The sequence below is a fragment of the Piliocolobus tephrosceles genome, chromosome 11 (genome assembly GCF_002776525.5).
Source record: "Piliocolobus tephrosceles isolate RC106 chromosome 11, ASM277652v3, whole genome shotgun sequence".
NCBI classification, from domain to species: Eukaryota; Metazoa; Chordata; class Mammalia; order Primates; family Cercopithecidae; genus Piliocolobus; species Piliocolobus tephrosceles.
The window spans coordinates 87,009,256-87,031,211 of record NC_045444.1 but is presented as its reverse complement, the minus strand read 5'-3'; the positions used below and the strand labels follow the sequence as shown (position 1 = coordinate 87,031,211).

At 46.9% G+C, this 21,956-nt stretch overlaps 1 protein-coding gene across 1 annotated transcript in view; it reads right to left on the bottom strand.

The window, feature by feature from the left end:
* LOC111546926 (aldehyde oxidase 2-like) overlaps nucleotides 1-21,956 on the bottom strand; it is a 90,220-nt gene that overhangs the window by 51,137 nt on the left and 17,127 nt on the right. Inside the window, 14 exon segments of the mRNA XM_023218450.3 lie at nucleotides 51-172; nucleotides 946-1,006; nucleotides 1,008-1,043; nucleotides 4,224-4,346; nucleotides 5,282-5,396; nucleotides 6,617-6,786; nucleotides 7,856-7,948; nucleotides 10,026-10,123; nucleotides 10,126-10,208; nucleotides 11,515-11,699; nucleotides 13,470-13,579; nucleotides 15,063-15,156; nucleotides 17,076-17,227; nucleotides 21,165-21,254. Of these exon segments, the coding sequence (XP_023074218.1) occupies nucleotides 51-172; nucleotides 946-1,006; nucleotides 1,008-1,043; nucleotides 4,224-4,346; nucleotides 5,282-5,396; nucleotides 6,617-6,786; nucleotides 7,856-7,948; nucleotides 10,026-10,123; nucleotides 10,126-10,208; nucleotides 11,515-11,699; nucleotides 13,470-13,579; nucleotides 15,063-15,156; nucleotides 17,076-17,227; nucleotides 21,165-21,254 (1,532 nt within the window).

Genomic DNA, 21,956 nt, shown 5'->3' with positions numbered 1-21,956 from the left:
CCATCATGGAATTAGGAAGGTGGAGATGTGGGCGTTATCCTGGACCTCACCTGCACGTGAGCTGGGTCCTGTGTGGACACATAAATGTCCAGTTCTTTGTCCTCTGTCTTTGGAATAACAAGCACTCTTTGCGTTTCCATGTAAAAATGTTCCTGTCCTCCAACATGGACCTCTCGTGTTAAGCATAAGCACAGAACAACGCCTAAGGTGTGTGCTGGTGGGAAGCCACCGTCTTAGAGAATTCAAAAGCCAGTAAGATGTGGACTGGCTGACCTGGATTTTTTTTTTTTTTTTTTTGAGATGGAGTCTCGCTCTGTTGCCCAAGCTGGAGGGCAGTGGTGCGATCTCGGCCCACTGCAACTTCTACCTCCCAGGCTCAAGCGATTCTCCTGCCTCAGCCTCCCAAGTAGCTGGGATTACAGCGCCTGCCATCACGCCTGGTTAATTTTTGTATTTTTAGTAAAGATGGGGTTTCACCATGTTGGCCAAGTTGGTCTCACACTCCTGACCTCAGATAATCCACCTGCCTCGGCCTCCCAAAGTGCTGGGATTGCAGGTGTGAGCCACCGTGTCCTGCCTGGCTGGCCTGGATTTATCCTGACAAGGACCCAGGCATTTGTCCTGTGGCAATGTGTTTCAGAGACTACAGTTCTGGATAACAAATTAAAAGTGGCAAGTTTGTTCCTTACTCTGCCCAAACCAAAATCTTAGAGATTTTCTTTTATTTATTCTAACGCTTCCTACCCCTCAACCCCAAAACCGCGCGTGCATGTGCACACACACACACACACACACACACACAATTTGAAAGGAAGAGGTGTAACAGAAATTTGGCAAAGCACCAAGACTTTAGAGGCTGGACTTTCTGAGGGGAAATCATACGCTTTTGATGGCTGCTTCAGAATAGAATCAGGCAGAGTCTATTAACTATCCCCGGGAGCTTACCTTCAAGAATTTGGTCGACTTTTTCAAAGGCCTCCTCGACATTTCCTTGTTCAAGTTTTTTTTTCCGGGCACAGGAATGAATTGTGTTTTATGGCATCCTAAATGGCAGAAAAAAAAGCACAAAAGCCAGTCCTTCCGACTTTTCGTTCCACTGGTAGTTTTTTCTTAAAAACCAGTATGCTCTGGAAAATCACTGTCTCCTGGGACAGATGGAAGGTGTCAAACAAGCAAGGGAGTATTAGAGCAGTAGGCTCACTGCAGAGATGAGAAGTCTGGGGAAAGGTCTTCTGGATTTACAGAGAAAACCAGCAAGAAGGATTAGCGAAACCTTCAGAAGGAAGCTACGTTCAGAATCGAGGGCTGGGGACACTATGATGATCCTGGACTATAAATACTAATTTCTTATGTAAATGTGACTCTTCAGGGAACATGAGATAAGTCAAATGCATGATAGGTGAGGTTCAGGAATCTGCCTGTTTTTTTTTTCTTTTACCTCTTTCTTGAAGAAAAACACTTGTGTTAGACTACTTAGGTAGCTCAGATACAAGAACCTCTCACTCAGGAATCTGAAAAATACTGAGGCTGTCTTGAGGGGGAAGACACAAGTTATTACACATCTCTGGGGCAGGAAAGCCCAGTATACGTTGTATTAGGTTGGTGCAAAAGTAATTGCAGTTTTTACTATAAAAGTTTGCAATTGCTTTTGCGCCAATCTAATAGGAAGTTGGTTCCTTTCTTTGCGTATTTGGCATCATCTCATCTCATTCTAGCTCTTTGTTCTATGTGTGTGTGTGTGTGTTTTTTTTTCCCTGACAGTTACATGAACTGACTTACAAATAAAGACTGATTCTTTAATGACCTACTGACAGCGGATCCTTGTTTAGCCTTTAGAACCTAGATATTTTTCCACACTTCTGAATGACACCTGTCTCCTGCCTTCCTAGACTGATGGCCTCCGATGCCATAGCCTTTCTTGCTGATGATCCTCCTGGGAGCAGCTAATATTGATAGAGAGCTTGCTTTGTGCTAAGCACTGTGCAATAACAGTGTATGTACATGTATCCTTACATTCATTCTGTTATGATCTCCGTTTCCTAGATGAGGAAACTGGGCTTAGAGAGGTTAAAAGAACTTTCTCAAAGTCACATTGTAAATAAGTGATAAAGGAAGTGTTCAAGCCCAGGCTAAGTTTTTAGAAACATTTATCATTTATTAACATAGAAACATAGATAAACATTTTATCTATGATGAACACTTGATTTTTTCAAAGCAGCAGACAATGAACAATATAGCTGAAGTTTTTCATTTTCTCTTATACTAAGATCTCAGAAGCTATCCTGGTACATGTGAAAGTATGTTTATTGCCATACTGTAAATGTGTCATAAGACAGTATAATCTTTTTTTTTTTTTTTTGAGATGGAGTTTTGCTCTTTCACCCAGGCTGGAGTGCAGTGGCGTGATCTTGGCTCACAGCAACTCTGCCTCCTGGGCTCAAGCAATTCTCCTGCCTTAGCCTCCCAAGTAGCTGGGATTACAGGCATGCATCACCACACCTGGCTAATTTTTGTATTTTTAGTAGAGACGGGGTTTCACCATGTTGGCCAGGCTGATCTCGAATTCCTGACCTCAAGTAATCTGCCTGCCTCGGCCTCCCAAGGTGCTGGGATTACAGGCATGAGCCACTGTGCCCAGCCAAGACAGTATAATCTTGTTATAACATAGGCTATACTGGGTGAGTGCTAACCATGTGCCAGGTACTGTTCTAAGTGCTTTACACCCATTAACTCATTGAATTTTATCACAAACTAATGAGATACGTATTATTACTGCCTCCATTTTACAGATGAGGAAACCATGGCACAGAGAGGTTAAATAACTTGCTTAAGCTCACGTAGCTAGTAAGTGGTACAGCCACTATTCAAATCTGGCAGTTTGGTTCTAGGAACTGTGTTTGTAACCATGATCCTATGTTGCCTCTGATCTATAAAGTCATATAAATAAATGAACAGATGGATGAAGCACTACTGGTATTATATATGACAATTTTATGACTTGTGGAGGAATTTTTTTGCTGACTCTGGACAGTCCTAATCCGAGGGAACTCTAAATCCCTACCCATTCTGAATTCTAGAATAGTTCATGGGTGTGTCCTCTGGGTGCTATTTCCCCCTTGAGGAAAGTGGGGTTAGAAGGGAAATTTTAAAAACCCTTATTAGGATCCTCGTTCAACCCAAGGAAGAGGAATGAGCCAAGAAAAATCGCCTGGATTTCTTGCAAACTTGGCAAATGGGAATTTAGAACAAAGTTGATTTGGTTTAGGAAGATCAAGAAACATTTTTTTAAAAACACTTTAAATATTGAGCAATTTGTACTGTTTAGTTACGTTTTAAAATGTCCCAGTGGTTCACAAAAGCCTCTGGACACATTTGATTTTCTGTCACAAGCACACAAACAAGTAAGCTTTTCTCAAGTCAATGACTCTGAACCTGTCCCTCACTGAGTCAGAACCTGCAAACCCCAGGCAACACCTGAATTGTCTGTCCTCACTCCGTTATCTTCCCTGAAATACCATTTGAATATCATTATCTAGACTCAGAAACGAGAGTGAAGTTTCTGTGGAATTCCACCATGAAAGTTCCACTGCATTTGGGCTCCACCTTCAAAACATTACTGTTCCCAGTATGCATCCTCACCTCTTTCTCAAGTCATAGAGTCTCTGATCTGTAGTGGTTATCTGGCAACCTGGAACAAAATCCACATTTCCCAGCTCCCCTTACAGTTAAGTGTGGCACGCGACCAGGTTCCAAACAAAGAGATGGAGGAAGGCATGTGCCATGTACATGCCTCCTTTTAAGGACTGGAAGTGTCCTTAAAGGGAGGGGGCACACCCTTCTTCATCACCTGATTCTCTCAGCTGTCTGGAATGTGGATGTAATGGCTAGAGTTTCCGTGGCTATTGTGGACCAAATGTGCTCTCCAGGAAGCAATGCATGATGGAGTGACTAGATATAAGAAGGCTGGATCCTAAACACACAGAATGCCTTATAAGCCCTGGGCTGCCCACTTCTAGACTTTTTGAAAGTGAGAAACTTCTGTTTTTTCCATTCCTTGGAACCAAAGATAATTTCAGCTCGTACAAGTAATGTTTTCCAAAGAAAGTTGATTTTTCCAGAGCAAACCAGTGGCAAGAAAAAAAAAATTAGATCCTTCATTAAGATTTTTACAAAGGTACTTTTAATTCTACAACCTTAGGGAGAGACTGGCCAGCCCTGTTTACCTTGACGGTGAAGATTACAGGTTCCAGATCTTCATAGGTGATCTCTATCTTTTCAGTTGCTCGTTTTGCCTGTACATCTGTCTCAGCAACCACAGCACAGATGATCTGGCCCACACAGTTTACCTGTGGAAAGTACACACCTGAAGCAGATACAGAATTCTGGGTGGGAATAGGCTTAGCTCAACCTTAGCAGTGGCTGGTGTCTTAGATGTCCCCACTTAGCAATAGTAGCCACATTGGAGTCACATTTGACTACATCTGCTTGGCTAAAAATGAAAAAAATATATATATTTTTTGAGACAGAGTCTTGTTCTGTTGCCCAGGCTGGAGTGCAGTGGTGCCATCTTGGCTCACTGCAGCCTCTGCCTCTCAGGTTCAAATGATTCTCTTGCCTCATCCTCCTGAGTAGCTGGGATTACAGGTGTGTGCCACCACTCCCGGCTAATTTTTGTGTTTTTAGTAGAGATGGGGTTTCATCATGTTGGCCAGGCTGGTCTCGAAATCCTGGACTCAAGTGATCCATCCTCCTCAGCCTCCCAAAGTGCTGGGATTACAGGTGTGAGCCACCACGCTTGGCTAAAAAATATGTTTAAAGAAAACATAATTTAAAAAATACATACAGTTCCACTGGCCATGTAACTCAGTGAATGTGAGGCTCAGAATAGATGTGAGGTTGGCCGTAACCTGAATCTACCATGTCTTCTGTCCAGCTTGGTTGGCACGTGTTCCCTTCATGATATTTTAGAGTTTAAAGGTACACAAAGTTTTTGTATAACGTGGCTCCTGTTGTGGACTGACTTGTGTCCCTAAAAATTCATATGGACTCAAAAGCATGCAGTGGCAGAGCTAGGACTTGTAGCTTTTCTGTAATACATTTCCTTTTACTATGTTATTTCCAGACTAGTAGGGCTGAATAAAGGCAGGGTAGAGAGGCGCCAGAAGGCTCGGCACTTCCACCTCCTGAAGGCAGGAAGAGCTGGGAGCTGGACAGCTGGCAGGAGGGGTACCTTGGTGATTGTCCACACAGAATCATCTAGGAGAGCATGTCCTGGACATACCTCATCTACAGCCAGCAGTTTGTCACCTTCAGCGCCATTGGTGCCTGGAATATCTTCAGCTGTTATCACATCAACCACTTCCGGTAGTTCAAGGGCCTTGGACACATCAATTGATCTAAACAAAGAGATATTTAAGAAGTAGACATCACTCTGGGCAGGGTGGCAGATGCCTGTAACCCTAGCACTTTGGGTGACCAAGAAGGGAGAGATTACTTGATGCCAGGAATTTGAGACCAGCCTGGGCAACACAGCAAGACTCTGTCTCAACAAAAAAATATTTAAAAATTAGCCAGGTGTGGCGGTGGCACATGCCAGTAATCCCAGCTACTCAGGAGGCTGAGGTGGGAGGGTGGCTTGGGCCCAGGAGTTCAAGGCTGCAGTGAGCTATGATGGTGCCTCTGCCCTCCAACCTTTATGACAGAGCCAGACTCTGTCTCTAAATTAAAAAAAGAGGAAGTAGAAATCAGCAAGCTTTGAGGGCCCCAAATATGAAGGAGGGATAGAGCATGGTTGAAAATCGGAATATATGACAACAAATCCAGCTTAGTTCCTGACCAATCAGAACAGACCTGCCAAGGAGTAGGGTCCAAGAGACTCCCACTGGGCCAGGAGATAACATTTTAGCTACTGGGGGACTGGAGGTGGAGAAGGGATAGTGTGGCTATGGCAAGGGGCGTTCTTGAAGGTTGGGACAGGGGCCATTCATTCTTGGGCATGAAGTGGATATTTCACTACCACCTCAATACCAGCTATCAGGTTTATGCCTTTGAATCATGTCTGAGGCTGTAGCAGGGAGCTGAGGTTTTGTGAGATTAGGAGGGAAACAAAGGGCTTTAACTGTGATTTTTTTTTTTTTTTTTGAGACAGAGTCTCACTTTGTCACCCAGGCTGGAGTGCAGTAGTTCGATCTTGGCTCACTGCAACCTCTGCTTCCCAAGCTCAAGTGATTCTTCTGCCTCAGCCTCTCAAGTAGCTGGGATTGCAGGTACATGCCACCATGCCCAGCTAATTTTTGGGTTTTTAGTAGAGACAGGGTTTTACCATGTTGGCCAGGCTAGTCTTGAACTCCTGACTTCGGGTGATCTGCCTGCCTTGGCCTCTCAAAGTGTTGGGATTACAGGCGTGAGCCACTGAGCCCGGCCAGTGATTTTTATTCTCTCTCCAGGATGCTCATTTCTAGATGTTCTCCCTTTCTCCTGGAGCTGGCAACCTTTTCTTTATTCTTTCCATTTTAGGTTCTTTAGGTTCAGGACATGGCAGGAGCATGGGCACATTCCTCTGAGGGGATCCCAAGTGTGCTTTTAAAAGGCTCTTGAAAGCTCTTCGTTTACTTACGTGATTTTTGCATGAGCCCTGCTACTGGTCACCAAAGCCATGAAAAGTTCTTTATCTACCATGGGAATGTCATCACAAAACATGGCTTCCCCAGTGGCATGTTTAAGAGCTGACAGGTGCATGATGGGGCATCCAACTGGGTCTTGGAGAGGCTGGTGAGGATCCACATTCTACAGAGGAAGACAAGAGTTGCCTCAGAAGCCTTTACTTGTCAGAAGTGGCCTGGCCTATCACCAACACTCCTGAGCTAGGATTGAGAAATTGGATGGTGACCCTCGGGTGACAAACACTGGAGTGGGCCAGATGATGAGTGTGACACATTAATGATACCACTAGAACAGTGAATTATCATTTCAGTTATGTGGCAATAAATGGCAAAGTAGGTGAAGGGGCACTCCAGCTTCTCCTTCTGGCATCTTCTTTTCCCTGGCGGTGCTCTCAGGGATCTCGCTGTCCTGCCTCCTCACCTTTCCAGTGATCAATCTGTCCAGCGGTACTGTCTTCACGATGATGGGGCCTAAAGTGATACAGTTCCCAAGCTGGGACGCTACAATCCATGTCAGAAGCCCAGATATGGACTTAACTGGGGCCTCTGGCACAGGGTTTGGGGGTGGTAACGGAGTCCCCCCGGATCCAGAATAAGGTGTCCTGGCTGCCCTTTGGAGTGGCAAAAAAACATCACTAGGCTGTAAGGAGGTGTAGATAGTGTTTATTCTGGATCTCCTCTCAGGGAAGCTGTGTGTGTGTGTGTGTGTGTGTGTGTGTGTGTGTGTGTGTGTGTGCGCGCGCGCGCATGTGTGTGGAGGTGGGGTGGGAGAGGGGTTGTGCTATAGCAAGAATCCATAATGTCTAAACTGTCCTGCCAGAAGGGTGAGTTCAGTTACTTGCAGGGCTCTTGTTTGCTGACTGGAGATTAAACATTTGCAATCAGAGCTAGGGGCTGAACCTTCCGGTTCGGCTGCTCTTCTGAGTAAATATCAAACAAATGCTCAAAGAATATCACTTTGAAGAGACTATAATGATTAGACTGTAGATTAGCTGGATGGTTCAGCCTTGAGTTCATCTAGCAGCAGCTTGGGCCTGACCTCAGGATTCCAGCGTCTCCCTGACGCAGACTAAGCAAAGAGCCATTGCGCTGGCAATGACTAGAACGTCAGACCTGAAACCACAGCTCTGAAAAAGCTTGCTCGCTTGGCACAGCTCTAGTTTGCAGGTTTCCGTTAAATCAAACTCACTGACCTGGTATGTTTGGACTCCCTGGGGTATTGTGACTGGGAAATTTTCGAGAGCACTTAGGAATTGGTCTGAAACTTCAGAATGATGACGGCTGTCCTGAAAGATGGTTCAAAACAATAAAGATAAGCTGGTTAGCTACGGTCAAACTGGGCTTTGGTTTACGTGAAACTGACTTGGCTAATGTATCCAGCATAGCATGCATAACCACGGTCCATACTACCTGCCCCGGCTTCATGTTTTATGAATGTTTCTTGTTTCCCTCCTCCCTCCAGATAATGAGGACCCTGAATGACTGCTTGGAATCTGATCCTCAAGCCACCCTGAGGAGGGAGAGGCCTGCCAGAGAGCAGGGGCAGAGGCAGGAGGAGAAGTAAGGAAAATGGCTAGATTAGCCATCCCAGAATAAGCAGGCATCCATTGCACACAAAAGGACTCAAAGCCAGATTGCTTTTCTCAGGAACTCAACTCTCCTGGGAGAGCGTTAGCGGTGGGGAGGCTGGTCTGGGTGTCACTGAAATTTGTCAGGTGTCTTGATTCAGAAATTAAATAGCAGCAAGGATTATCCTGGTGAGTGCGATTGATGAGGGTCTTCATCCGAGTCTGTGAAAATCAGATACCTTAGAACAGTGGGCTATTGGGGTGAGCTGTGGTTGGGGAACAGGGAGTACAAGGTAGGGTGAGAGTTGTAATCATGGTCAGGGGAGGGGTGGGGAGAGAGAGAAGGAGAGAGAGAAAGAAAGAGAGAGATAATATGTTTTGCTTCGCTTAGCCTATTCCAAAAGTTTACAATCAGAAAAATCTGGAAAGCTATTTAAACACTAGCATACGCATCAGGTTTTGGTCTGTTTTTTTTTGTTGTTGTTGTTGTACAGGCTCTTGCTCTGTTGCCCAGGCTAGAGTGCAGTGGTACAAACACGGCTCACTGCAGGCTTGACCTCCCAGGCTCAAGAGATCCTTCCAACTCAGCCTCCAAGTAGCTGCGTCTACAGATATAGGCCACCATGGCCAGCTAATTTTTCCATTTCTTGTAAAGATGGGGTTTCCTCAGGTTGCCCAGACTGGTCTCTAACTACTGTGCCCAAGCCTGCCTTGGCCTCCCAAAGTGCTGGGATTACAGGTGTGAGCCACCATGCCTGGGCAGTTTTGGTTGTTTTGAAAAATAAAATTTTATTTTATGTTTTAGGTTGATAATAAAATTATAGAAGAGAAAAAATGAATCTTTAGTGCCAGCAAAGTGATTAGTGGTTGCCTGGGTCAGGGGCAAGATGGTGACACAAGGGGGCATAGGATACTTTTTGGGATATTGGAAAATTTGAGGTGGTAGCTACATAGATATAAACATTTGTCAACATGTGCTGAATTTAAATAGGTGCATTTTATGATGTGTAAATTACACTTCAATGAAGGTGATTTTAAAAGAGAAAAACTGCACACTGGCAGCACGGACATCACGGACTGCGTGTTTCAGTGTTCAGGGCACGCAGTCAACATTTGTGGACTGCAGAGAGTCTGGCATCATGAGCCTCAGGTAGCCCCTCAGGGCTGGATCCCAGGAGGAGGGCTGGCTGGGAACTGACAAGGCCTGACTCAGCGCAGGTGACAGGTAACGGCACAGGCTGTGCACAAGACAGTTTGCCAAAGTGATGGGAAAGCTGTGAGCTTATGGGTGCAAGGAACACATAAGAGCCAGATGCTATGGGTCAAACTGTGTCTGTTCTAAATATCTGTGTTGAATTCCCAGCACTCCAGCCCCAGTTCTTCAGAATGTGGCCTTATCCAAATAAGGCAGGGCCTTTACTACAAAGGTAATCAAGTTAAAATGAGGTACTTAAGATGGGCCCTAATCCCATATGACTGATGCCCTTGTGAGAAGCGGAAATTTGGACACAGAGGTACCCACAGGAGAGCTTCATGTGAAGACAGAGATCAGGGTAATGCTTCTAGAAACCAAGGAGTGCCCAAGATTGCCAGCAAACCAGGAGGAGCTAGAGGAGAGGCAGGGGCAGAGTCCCCTGCACAGCCCTCAGAGGGAGCCAGGCCTGCTGACGCCTTGGTTGAGGACTTCCAGCCTCCAGAACTGTGAGGGAACATGTTTCTATTGTTCAGGCCAGGCAGGCTGTGCTACTTTGTTTCAGCAGCCTCGGCCAGTGAGCGAATACACCAGAGCACCCACAGGCACAGAGAACATCTTCACCAGCTTCTTCAGTTCCTGCAGAACTTCTAGGTAGAATTTGAAGAGGAAGCTGATGACTAGGGTCCTCTTGAATTCCACCGGCCACCTGGGGCTGAGCCTGGGAGCGAGACTTCATCCAGAAGCAGACTGCAAGCCTCATCCAGCATCAACTCATTCCAGCGCCTGGGAGGGTCGGAGGCAGGAAGGAATTGGTTAGAGGGCAGTTTCTAGCATGGCGTGATATGGGATAGTGACCTTTTAGAGACCCCAGAGTTACCTCTGGAAACTCAGAAATCACCTAATCAAGCTGCTTAGGGAAACCAAGGCCTGGGGAGGCTGCATCGAGTGGCCCAAGGGTCATGGCAGGGTGAGAATGGGACCTCTTCCATTGCAACTTGAACATGAGCACGTTCCAGAGCCAGACATGCTAGAACCAACTATTAAATAAGCAGAGCAGGCTGGGCATGATGGCTCATGCCTGTAATCCCGGCACTTCGGGAGGCCGAAGCGGCTGGATTGTTTGAGCCCAGTAGTTTGGGATCAGACTGGGCAATATGGTGAAACCCCATCTCTACTAAAAACACAAAAATTAGCTGGGTGTGGTGGTGCACACCTGTAATTCCAGCTACGTGGGAGGCTGAGCATGATAATCACTTGAATCCAGGAGGTGGAGGTTGCAGTGAAGCTGAGACTGCACCACTGCACTCTAGTCTGGGTGCCAGAGTGAGACTTCCTCTCAAAAACAACAACAAAACAGACCACTAGGGCTGATTCCATTGTGAACTGAACAGGACTCAGACTTGGAGACTGACTTCACTGAGGAAGAAATAGAGTGCATGTAATGGTGGGAGCCTTAGGTGCTGCTTGGACACTGCCCATTGTGGGTTTGCTAGACTTTTTTTTTGAAACACAGTCTTGCTCTGTCACCTAGGTTGGAGCGTAGTGGCATGATTGCTACTCACTGCAGCCTCAACCTCCAGGGCTCAAGTGATGCTCTTGTCTCAGCCTTCTGAGGAGTTGGGACTACAGGTGCATGCCACCTTCCCAGCTAATTAAAAAGAAAAATACATATATATATAGTAGAGTTGGGGTCTCGTTTTGTTGCCCTGGCTAGTTTTGAACTCCCAAGCTCAAGCAATCCTCCTGCCTTGGCCTCCCACATTGCTGGGATTATAGGCATGATCCATGGCACCAAGACGGCTAGGCTCTTGATCTGTATAAGAGAATGAGTGCAGATGGGAAAAAATCACCTGCTGGCTGAATTCAGGCCAAGTCATTTTTGTTGTATACCTCATCCAAAGAGTGGCATCCAATTAATCAAATTCAAATAAGGTTTAATTCATTCAGTAAAATGACAGAAAGAACAAGCAGTGATTTTCATGTAAGAGTTTCACCTTCCCAAGGCTTTACTGATGCTTGCCAGAGACAGATCTCCACTTGTTTTATTTAACAGCAAGCTTCCCCCTCAGGGTGCGGGCTCTTGGCTTACCTCCCGAGGAGCAGCTGGCAGGATCTGTGTGCACTGATGGTGGCAGCCCCCACCCCTCCATAGGCGATGCTCAGGTCCTCAATGCTGTCTGTGCCTTCTTTGAGAAGGACTCGCATGCCAGCATTCACGTGGGGCAAGGCGTTCTGTTGGCACTGAGCCTGTCGGAAGGCGGACACAAATTCCCACTGTGGAGACAAAAACCATTTGGGGTTATCTGATATGTCAAAACTAAGAACGTGGTTTATGCGTCTTGTTGCCACTAATTAATCACTTAGACACAATCTAACAAGACACCAAAGACAGTTGGCACAATTAGAGGACACCTTGGCTGCCTTCTCGTTCAAAGTGAGAATGGCGTCCTCCCCAAGTCCCATTCTCAAGGCCTTGGACACCCTCAAGGAACAGGGATCACCGCGCACTCTCCCTCAGAGGCCAGGATGCCTCTGCACGGGATGCTGTGGGAACTTACTCCTGGACACCCATCCATGTGCTGGCATTGCGAGGGGCCATTCCCTCCAGTTTTCAGATGCCTTTTCCCCATGAGGGTGGAGGAACCCTCCTAATGCAGGGGCTTTTAAAGGTGATTTGCTAAAAGCACAAAGGAGACCCACCACATTGCTTGGCTTGTAGAAATGTTCACTTTTCCACTTGGTAAAGCACAAAAGGGAGCCGAGCAAAGCTTTCCAACAGCGGCTAGGGAATCTTGTGTCAGGTGGAAGAGTCAAGAGGTGATGGCTGCCCCAGCTGACCCCTTGGCGCCATGACCTTTGGTGAGCCAAGGTGGGGTCCACGAAGATGGCCTGTGCCCCTTTGTGCATTTCTGTCTGTGCTGCCACCAAGGGTGCACATGTTTGAGTGGGCTTATTTTTCTGTCTGCTGCCTTTTCATGAATTTAAATGGGAACACATTTTGAAGTTTCCATGCCAAAGGAAAAACTAATGCAGATCACACATGGCTGAAAGCATAACTTACGACTCCCTCCATAACCAGGCTGCCCCCCGGCTTTTGGAGCTACTAATTAATCACACAGACACAATCTAACAAGACACCTGGCACAGTCAGAGCTGTGCTGGTTGGAATGTAGGCATGGTTGTTGGAGGCAGGGGTGCCCCAAAGGAGCCCCCCCCACTGTTGATCTCTGCCTGGTCCCTCCCTGCTGCTGGGCCGGCAAGCTGATCTATTGCCCTGGCTGGAGCCGGGCTGTGCTCCAGGTGGAGATGGCTCTGGCTGAGCTGGGAAAGCAGAGACCTTCAGCCAATGGTAACGACCAATGCTCCTGTAGAAGAACACTACTGCTACTGTAGCAGAAGGCCTCAGATGGGGAGTGGGCCATCCTCATCATCCTGGTGCCCCAGAGTCTTGGCTGCTCCTCTCCGGGACTTCGGAGGCTGAGCTAGGGTATGTGTGGGTGTGTGTTGCATTGCCTCTCTCTGGGAAGACTATCCTCTTGCTTTCAGGTACAGCTTTAAAAGAGGCACAGGGAGCAGGCAGTGAGGACAGAAGGTCAACCCTGTAGCTGGCTGGGTGGCCACATCAGCCGCAGGGATTCTGAGTTAGCAAACATCTAGAGGCCCTCCTGCGCCCATGAACTATTGGCTAGAGTGGGGTGTGGGACAGTGAGCCCTAGCCCCCATCTCACTGTGGGTCAGTTAGAGACGCTCCATTCCACAGCCTGAGAGCTTGAACTCGTGGCCATGGGGGGCGTGGTGGTGTGACCACAGGCCCTCAGCAGGCTCCACCCTGCAGCTAGAGCAACAGCCCCACATCCACACCCAGAGCTGCCTGCTCTTGGCTGTCGGAGAGCCTTGGTGCTGGCCCAATCCGCAGTTGGACAGGAAACAGGTTTTCAGGGCAGAGTTATTTTCTTTCCATCTGTTTTTAGATTTCTAAAGATGACTGGACTCAGTTATGAAAAAGGAAAAATCACCCTCAAAAGCAACCAGCGGAATTCTGACCTTTTGAGAATGCGGGATATGCACAGATTCCAAAATTTCCTCTGCCTTAAGGTCTGCACTTGCCAACCCAGCAAGAAAATGTTCATTTAGAGGAATCTGCCGCGTACCTTCTGTGGAAGAGAATGATATTTCTGCACAGTCACAACAAGGAGAGCAAGATTATTCTATTCTTTTAAATGTCAGCAGTGGAGAAGGAAAGGCCAGCTTCCTCTACAGAGAGCAAGGCTGAGGTCTGAGTCCACGGCAAAGTCACAGGGTCCCATCATGGGGTCCCAGGCGGTGGCACTGTCGTGACATTACTATTCTCTCATCAGCACATGTGCTATGTGAACTGGGGTCTCTTCTGCCTCGAAGGCTCACTGGGCCTGTGGTTAACTACACAGAACCTGTTCAGAGCTTATGGTCACTTACGAACCCTTGTTAAGCGAACAACTTGAAGACAACACACAGTTTGTTTTCACTTTTAACTATTCAATTCAGTTCAAGCCACTGACTTTGCCTTTTGTTCTTCCTGCTGTTGTCAGCTCTTGAGACAGACACGTATACCTTTAAAAACGAAGTGAAAAATTCTGAAACCTCCTTCTAGCCCAGTTACCCCCTCTTGGTGACCACAGCTGTGCCCTCTGGCCCACAGGAGTGCAGTGAGGAGGTCAAACTACGGCCTGGAGACTGTGACATGCATTTGATCCCTGGCACAGTGAGCACTGTGCTGGTTGGAATGGAGGTATGCTCATTAGGAGGCAGGGTGCCCCGAACGAGGCTCCCACGGTTGATCTCTGCCTGGCCCCTCCCTGCTGCTGGGCCAGCAAGCTGATCACCGCCTTCACTGGAGCTGGGGCTGTGCTCCGGATGGAGATGACTCTAGCTGAGCTGAGAAAGCAGACCTTCAGCCAATGGTAATGACCAACGCCCCAGCACAGCCTGGCATGTAGTTGCATCCAGTCAACTGGGTATTAGTATCTGGGGGCGGGGGCAGCTGGGGGCAGTGTGAGTGTGCTGGGCGCTTGGGGAGATGAAAGGGAGGTTTAGTGGGCAGCCACTCCAAGGGAACATTCCTCTCAGCTAGCAATTAAAATCCATCACTGCCTACCCCTTCCCAGGGGCCCACCATGACCTGTGTGGACGTCCACTATGTGTCCTCACCAGCCTTGTAGCTTCTTACACAACAACTGCAGGGTGGGGAGACAACTTTGAGGGCACTGTGTGGGGGCCTCGGACTGTGTGTTGGCGGAGGGAGCCCATGATGAGGACGGGGTAGCAGGGAGCAGTCCCTTGGCCCATAGGGAGGGTGCACACTGCAACCTCACCCTCAGCTTAGCCTCTGCACGTCACCTCTGGTGTTTACTGATCAAGCAAGACACGTGGGTGAACATGTGAGCTACCTGAGTGTGTGGTCCCAGGTTGTGTGTGTGTGGTGTCAGAAGGAAACACCAGCTGCCTTTTGGATCAGTGCACCTTCCCTCATGAGCTGGGCACCCTATGGTGAATTGAGAACCAGAGACTTGGGCTCTGACTTAAAGCAATTCCTTAAAAGAATAAACAAAAAGATAAAAGATCTCCGGGTGCTGCTCAGAGCGTTCGGAGGCAGCTTACCTGCTGAAATCAGATTGAGGGTAGCGTTGCTCACAGCAAGAACTGGATTCAGGTCCGAACAGCAATGCCGGCTTATCACATGGCCCCCTAAGGACTAAGGAGAGAGTTACAGCTCAGCCATTCTATCTCTCAGCTTCTCTACCCCGAAGGCACCTGCCCATGGTCTTCTTAGTGGCCATGAAAGGGTCAAGAGGAATCTCAGTCAGTTCAGTCTTTCTCTCTTTTGCAGAGGGCATGGGTTCAGCTTGTCAGGGAGGGCCCCTCCCACTGGCTTCTTTGGATGGGAAGAGGACTCAAGGGTGCCTAGCACTTACCTAACCCCGGTGTGTTCCACACGCTGTCTAACCCCTGACACACAACCCAGTGAGGTGGGTGTCGTTATCCCTATTTTACAGATGAAGACACTGAAGCACAGAGAAATTATGAAACTTGACCAATGTCTCCAGCTAGGAAGGAGCAGGCCTGGGATTCAGATTCAAGCAGGGAGGCTCAGTGGCCTATTCTGAGCCACCCCACTCAGCCCTGGCCACAGTGAAGATGGCCATGGTGTCGGCCACACAGGTGCCATCTTGCCTTGGTGCACAGCCTCATCTCTCGTGGGCTTCTGAAATGGCCAGACTTCACATGGGCTGTGTCAGTGTTCTGAGGCATCCACACAGTTGGACAGAGAATTGCCCTTTCACTCTTTTTTGGGAGCCCTCACTCAGATCTGATGGAACCTGTAGCATTTCAGAACTTGGGAGGGAAATGACTGGCCATCGAACTCAAGATTCTCCTCCCAGTATAGGGAAGGAATCTACGGTGACCTCCCAGTTGCAGTGGTCTGGGCTGGAACACAGGTGAGGACAGGAAATCCTCATTCCTTTATGAGCAGCTCCATTTTACATTTTTTTTTTTTTTTGTTTCTCCTGAGCTGAAATCTGGTTCCCTGGACCCTCATCTGTCGGTTATTATTCTACTCTCTGCTCATATTAATAACACATCGGACCTCAGGAGTCTAGACATAGTCCAAGGCAGCTCTCATGTTCCCTTTGCCTGTTATCCCACCCCTAGTCCTCTTTTTAGGGTGGTTTCCAATCCCTCATTCTCCCACCACCTTCTCCTCACCAGAGTTCCTGACTTGGGAGAGAACATTTTGGAATCACTTGAGAGCTGTTTTAAAGGAATCATGCCCTCCCTGATTTTCCATATCCCAAAGATTTCTGCTATACAATTGAGGGTATGCAGGGGAAGGAGCATATGTGTTTTGAAAACCTAACTTTGTCTCTTTTCCTTTCTTTTGAGGTCAAAATCAACCAGATCTTCAAGTATGCCTCCCAGATCTGACCATCTTTCTCCAGCTGTGGTTTGAACAGTTCAGAGTAGAGAAGGCTACCCTCCTTGTTTTAGATACTCTACTTTTGTTAATGCAGCCTAAGACGAAACTAAGTTCATGGACAAGCTTATCATGAAACTAGCAAAACCATAACATCCTTTTCTCACCTGTGATTAGTGGATGCTTAGCCACTCTTTTGAGCTTGACTTATAGTTCTTCTTCTTTTTTTTTTTTTTTAGATAAAGTCTTGCTCTGTTGCCCAGATTGGAGTGCAGTGCCATGATCTCCACTCACTGCAACCTCTACCTCCTGGGTTCAAGCAATCCTCCCACCTCAGCATCTTGAGTAGCTGGAATTACATTCGTGCACTACCATGCTCAGCTATTTTTTGTATTTTTAGTAGAGACAGGTTTCACCATGTTGGCCAGGCTGGTCTCAAACTCCTGACCTCAAGAGATCCACCCGCCTTGGTCTCCCAAAGTGCTGGGATTAGAGGCGTGAGCCACTGCTCCTGGCCTATAGTTTTTTCTTAAATATATTTATTAAATATGTTTATTAATTTTAAACTTTTACTGCGCCTGTTGCTTCAATCTGCTGAGACCTTTTTGCATACTGATTCTGCCAATGCATATCCCAACATTTTAGTGAGGTTCAGAAATAGGCGCGGTGTGCCCAGTGATTGAAACCAGGGAACATACTGCCATATTCCGGATCTGCTGGCCTGCCAGACTCCTCAGGTGCTTCAGGAGGGCTCGGTACGTCTGTGTTTTCTCCTCTGGGAGCTCAGCTATCCTCTCAGCCAAGATGTCCTGCATCTGGGCCAGGCTGCAGCCAGCGCCTATTGTCAGTCCTGGAAAGCAACTTGTTTTTAGTGGTGACATAAGAGGAGCAGCCGAATTATAATCATGGCACCAGGACCTCAGTGTTTGGCCAGTGCAGTGAGTATCCACATTGGCTCACAGAGAATTGCTGGGAACTCAAAAACAGCACAGATGCCCCACTCCCAGATTAATTCAATTAGAATCTCTGCTTTTGTTTTTTTTTTTTTTTTTTTGAGACAGAGTCTCACCCTATTGCCCAGGCTGGAGTGCAGTGGTGCAATCTTGGTTCACTGCAACCTTCACCTCCCAGGTTCAAGTGATTCTCATACCTCAGCCTCCCAAGTAGCTGGGATTACATGCACCTGCCACGGCCCCAGCTAATTTTGTATTTTTTCTTTTTTTTTTTGAGACAGAGTTTTGCTCTTGTTGCCCAGGCTAGAGTGCAATGGCGTGATCTTGGCTGACCGCAACCTCCACCTCCCAGGTTCAAGAGATTTTCCTGCCTCAGCCTCCTGAGTAGCTGGGATTACAGGTATGTACCACCACGTCCGGCTAATTTTGTATTTTTAGTAGAGACAGGGTTTCTCCATATTGGTCAGGCTGGTCTCGAACTCCCGACCTCAGGTGAGCCTCCTGCCTTGGCCTCCCAAAGTGCTGGGATTACAGGCGTGAGCCACCTCGCCTGGTCTGTTTTTGTATTTTTAACAGAGATGGTGTTTCACCATGTTGGCCAGGCTGGTCTCGAACTCCTGACCTCAAGTGATCTTCCCGCCTTGGCCTCCCAAAGTGTTGAGATTACAGGCGTGAGCCACTGCGCCCAGCCTGGATCCCTGCAGCTTTTTAAAAGGCTTCAAGGTGTTTTTACACAGCCAGAGTGAGATCCCCTGGGCTGGTCCACACTCTTCTTTTGATAGACACAAGGAAATAGAGGCTAGAGAGAAGGAATGACAGCAAAAACTCTCAGGTGGCAAACCTTACTAGAATTTTCCATGATCTCCTCCTGACTGATTGTGGTGAAGCTATGTAAAGTTGCTTTGTGATTAAGGGAGATAAATCGGATGACATTAAAATAAGGCAAAGGTCATTCAATTCCCCAGGTCATTGTCTAAAATCTATAATGCTTTGATTTCAGGTTTTGCACCTGATACTCAAAATCTTCAACAATCAGTTTTGTGAGGGGCACTGGTCAATTGGCCCATGCAAGGAGCTGCCCCAGCCATTTATGTTGAGCATTACTGGGCATGAGGAAGTTGGGGGCTCCCTCATCTCTATTACTTCCCTGGAAGGGTCCAGGGAAGTAATGGGAGAGCATCTAGCAGGATTGAAGTAATGTTATTTGCTAACTGGCAAGGAAATAATTCAAATTATTGAATATTTGAATAATTGAAATAATTTCAACAAACTTTGGAGTCATAAGTTGTGAGGATTGGCAGGATATTAGCATGAGCTTCAGGGTTTTTCTTCAGTAAGGATGAAAGAGTTCAAATCAGTCTTCAAAAGAGAAGTAGTCACCCAAACCCTCAGGAGATGAGTTAGGCAGCCTTTAAAAATTAATCCTTCACACCCTGGGGTTTGCAGAATGAAACGCTAATGTAGAGTGATTTGACATTCCTAGCTGAGCTGGTTCTAATTGCAGTTAGTCTGTTTTTATCAGGTTGGGCTGTGATTTATCTCTTGTTGACTAATCTTTAAGAATGTTTCACCCTCCTACATAGCTGTATTTTATCAATATTAGGAATGTACTTGGCATGACACCTCCCCCACCTTGCCAGCATACTCATGCAACACCCCGCTGCCTCAGTAATCTCAGCTAATTTAGTTGATGAGGGAACCATGAGCTGCTCCTTGTTATCCTTATGCTAAACAAATCTAAACTATCCCTCCCCGCTGGAATGTCTCAGCCTGGAGTTCTCACCCTGTTCCTGTTTTAGCGTCTCCTAAAATGCACTCTGTAACAGGGGATCTAATTTCATCCCATACCTATCAGTGATGGTCTGTTGCTTCCTTATCACAGGTTTCACTGGAGCCTGTTCTTTAACTTCTGGAACATCCTGGCCTGCCTTATCTTTGCAGGAATGCTGGGAAAACCAAGCTTTTTTTTTTTCTTGGTCATATAATTCCTTCTCCCTCAGGAGAAGACCCAGAGCCTTATTAGTAGGGGAGAAACCAGAAACAAAAAGACATAATTATTATTAAGGTCAGAAGCGGCCAGGCGCGGTGGCTCACGCCTGTAATCCCAGCACTTTGGGAGGCCGAGGCGGGCGGATCACGAGGTCAGGAGATCAAGACCATCCTGGCTAACACGGTGAAACCCCGTCTCTACTAAAAATACAAAAAAATTAGCCGGGCGCGGTGGCGGGCGCCTGTAGTCCCAGCTACTCGGGAGGCTGAGGCAGGAGAATGGCGTGAACCCGGGAGGCGGAGCTTGCAGTGAGCCGAGATTGCGCCACTGCACTCCAGCCTGGGCGACAGAGCGAGACTCCGTCTCAAAAAAAAAAAAAAAAAAAGGTCAGAAGCATCACATCGACCAGCATTACCACCTCTTATTTGACATAGATGGAAAAGGGCAGCTCAACCCCAGTGGGGAGTGAAGTGTCCCTGTCTGCTCTGTTGCCTGAATTCTCATAAGAGTTCAAACACAGTTTGAAGCCAAATAATTCCACTTCCATTGCACACATCACCACCTTACCTCATGCTAGGCACAACACACTTTCTGCCAGGCTATACTGAGAACATTCTACTTACTGTGGTTCTATTCGTATTTTATTCCATCTCTGATCACAAAATCTATCTTTCTTCCAATGCAAGTGAAAAGAACTTTAACTTTGATTCTCAGAAAGGGCATTTCAGTGGAACTCCATGCTTTTCGGGGTTCATGCGTCTATGGGATAAACATACAATGACTTTCTGGATACTAACAATTTTGAGAAATCAAATGTATACTGAGCCAAACATGTAGGTGATATGGTTGAGAATGCAAACTTTAAACAAATGTTTAAATTACAGCTGTGCAAAAATGTATTTCCTGGGTGTGCTGGTGGGGAACACATCTGGCTCCAGTGCACCCCACCCCGGCCAGTGTCCTTCACTCATTTGGGACTTAGGAAAAGTTCAAGAATCATGGAAACTTTCCTGCAAGCCACTAGAGGGTACTCATGTTTTAATTTTAAGAGCCCTAAAGGAAGGTGCATTGTTTGTTTTAGCTCTGCTTTGGCTGCAGAGACTAAACTGAGCAGTCAACTCACATAGCTAATTGGACAGGCTGTGTGGTGGACCTGAGGGGTGTAATGGCAGTAACAAAAAGAATGGTGGCTCACGCCTGTAATCCCAGCACTTTCGGAGGTTGAGGTAGGAGGATCTCCTGAGATCAGGAGTCTGAGACCAGCCTGGCCAACACAGTGAAACCCTATGTCTACTAAAAATACAAAAATTAGCTGGGCGTGGTGGCAGGTGCCTGTAATCCCAGCTGCTCAGGAGGCTGAGACAGGAGAGTTGCGTGAACCCGGGAGGTGGAGGTTGCAGTGAGTCGAGATGGTGCCACTGCACCCCAGCCTGGGCAACAGAGTGAGACTCTGTCTCAAAAACAAAAAACAAAAAACAAAACAGAACAAAAGAGTGCTGAATTGGGAGTGCTGAATCCTCTAACTGATGGACAGCATCTGCTCTCTGTTGCTATCGTCCCATCAAAGTCTCATTGCAAATTTATTGTCTGGGGCATCATGGCATTTTATAGGCAGGTAACTGCAAGGTCTTAAATGATATTATTTGGATACTCCTATTCCCCAGAAAGATTTTGATAGTAAAGTTTCATGGTGGGGATGTATTTAAATTCATTCCAGTTATTCTTCATTTTTTAAATATGCAGGAGAAGACAAACAGATGAGGAGGTTCTGAGTTATTTGGCAAGTGTTAGTTTAGTGCAGGGATCGCCTCATTGACATCCTACTAAAAACACCACGAACTCACCATCACTTGTTTTTGTCACCATACTCAGCTCAGAGATCCTTGCAGGAGAGAGGAGAACTGGATGAAAATCTTGAGATTTCATTGCAGGTCCTGAAGCGTAGAGACAGTTAGGAAAGGGACAGTTATTTTAGAGACAATTAGGAAAGAGAAAATACTTTTTTTTTTGTGCATTAACATTTTCTTTTTTTTTTAAGTGGAGACGGGGTTTTGCTATTTTGGCCAGGCTGGTCTCAAACTCCTGACCTCAAGTGATCTGCCCACCTCTGCCTCCCAAAGTGTTGGGATTACAGGCATGAGCCACTGCTCCAGGCCTTGAAATTTTCTTATAAGAGATTCAGATACATTAGAGATTGACAGGAAATGTGTACAGATGTGAAAGCAGTGGTTATATACCCCTGCCAAGTAAATTTATGTATGTATGTATCTATTTATGCACTCACGATGTCCATATAAAAATAGGAAATAGGATAAGATGCTTTTTTTTTTTTTTTTTTCCTGAGACAGAGTTTTGCTCTGTCGCCCAGGCTGGAGTGTAATGGTATGATCTCAGCTCACTGCAACCTCTGCCTCCCAGGCTCAAGCAATTCTCCTGCCTCAGCCTCCCAAGTATCTGGGATTACAGGCATGAGCCACCGCACCCGGCTAATTTTGTATTTTTAGTAGGGACAAGATTTCTCCATGTTGGTCAGGCTGGTCTCGAACTCCTGACCTCGGGTGATCCACCCGTCTTGGTCTCCCAAAGTGCTGGGATTATAGGCGTGAACCACCGCACCCAGCCAAGATGCTCTTAAA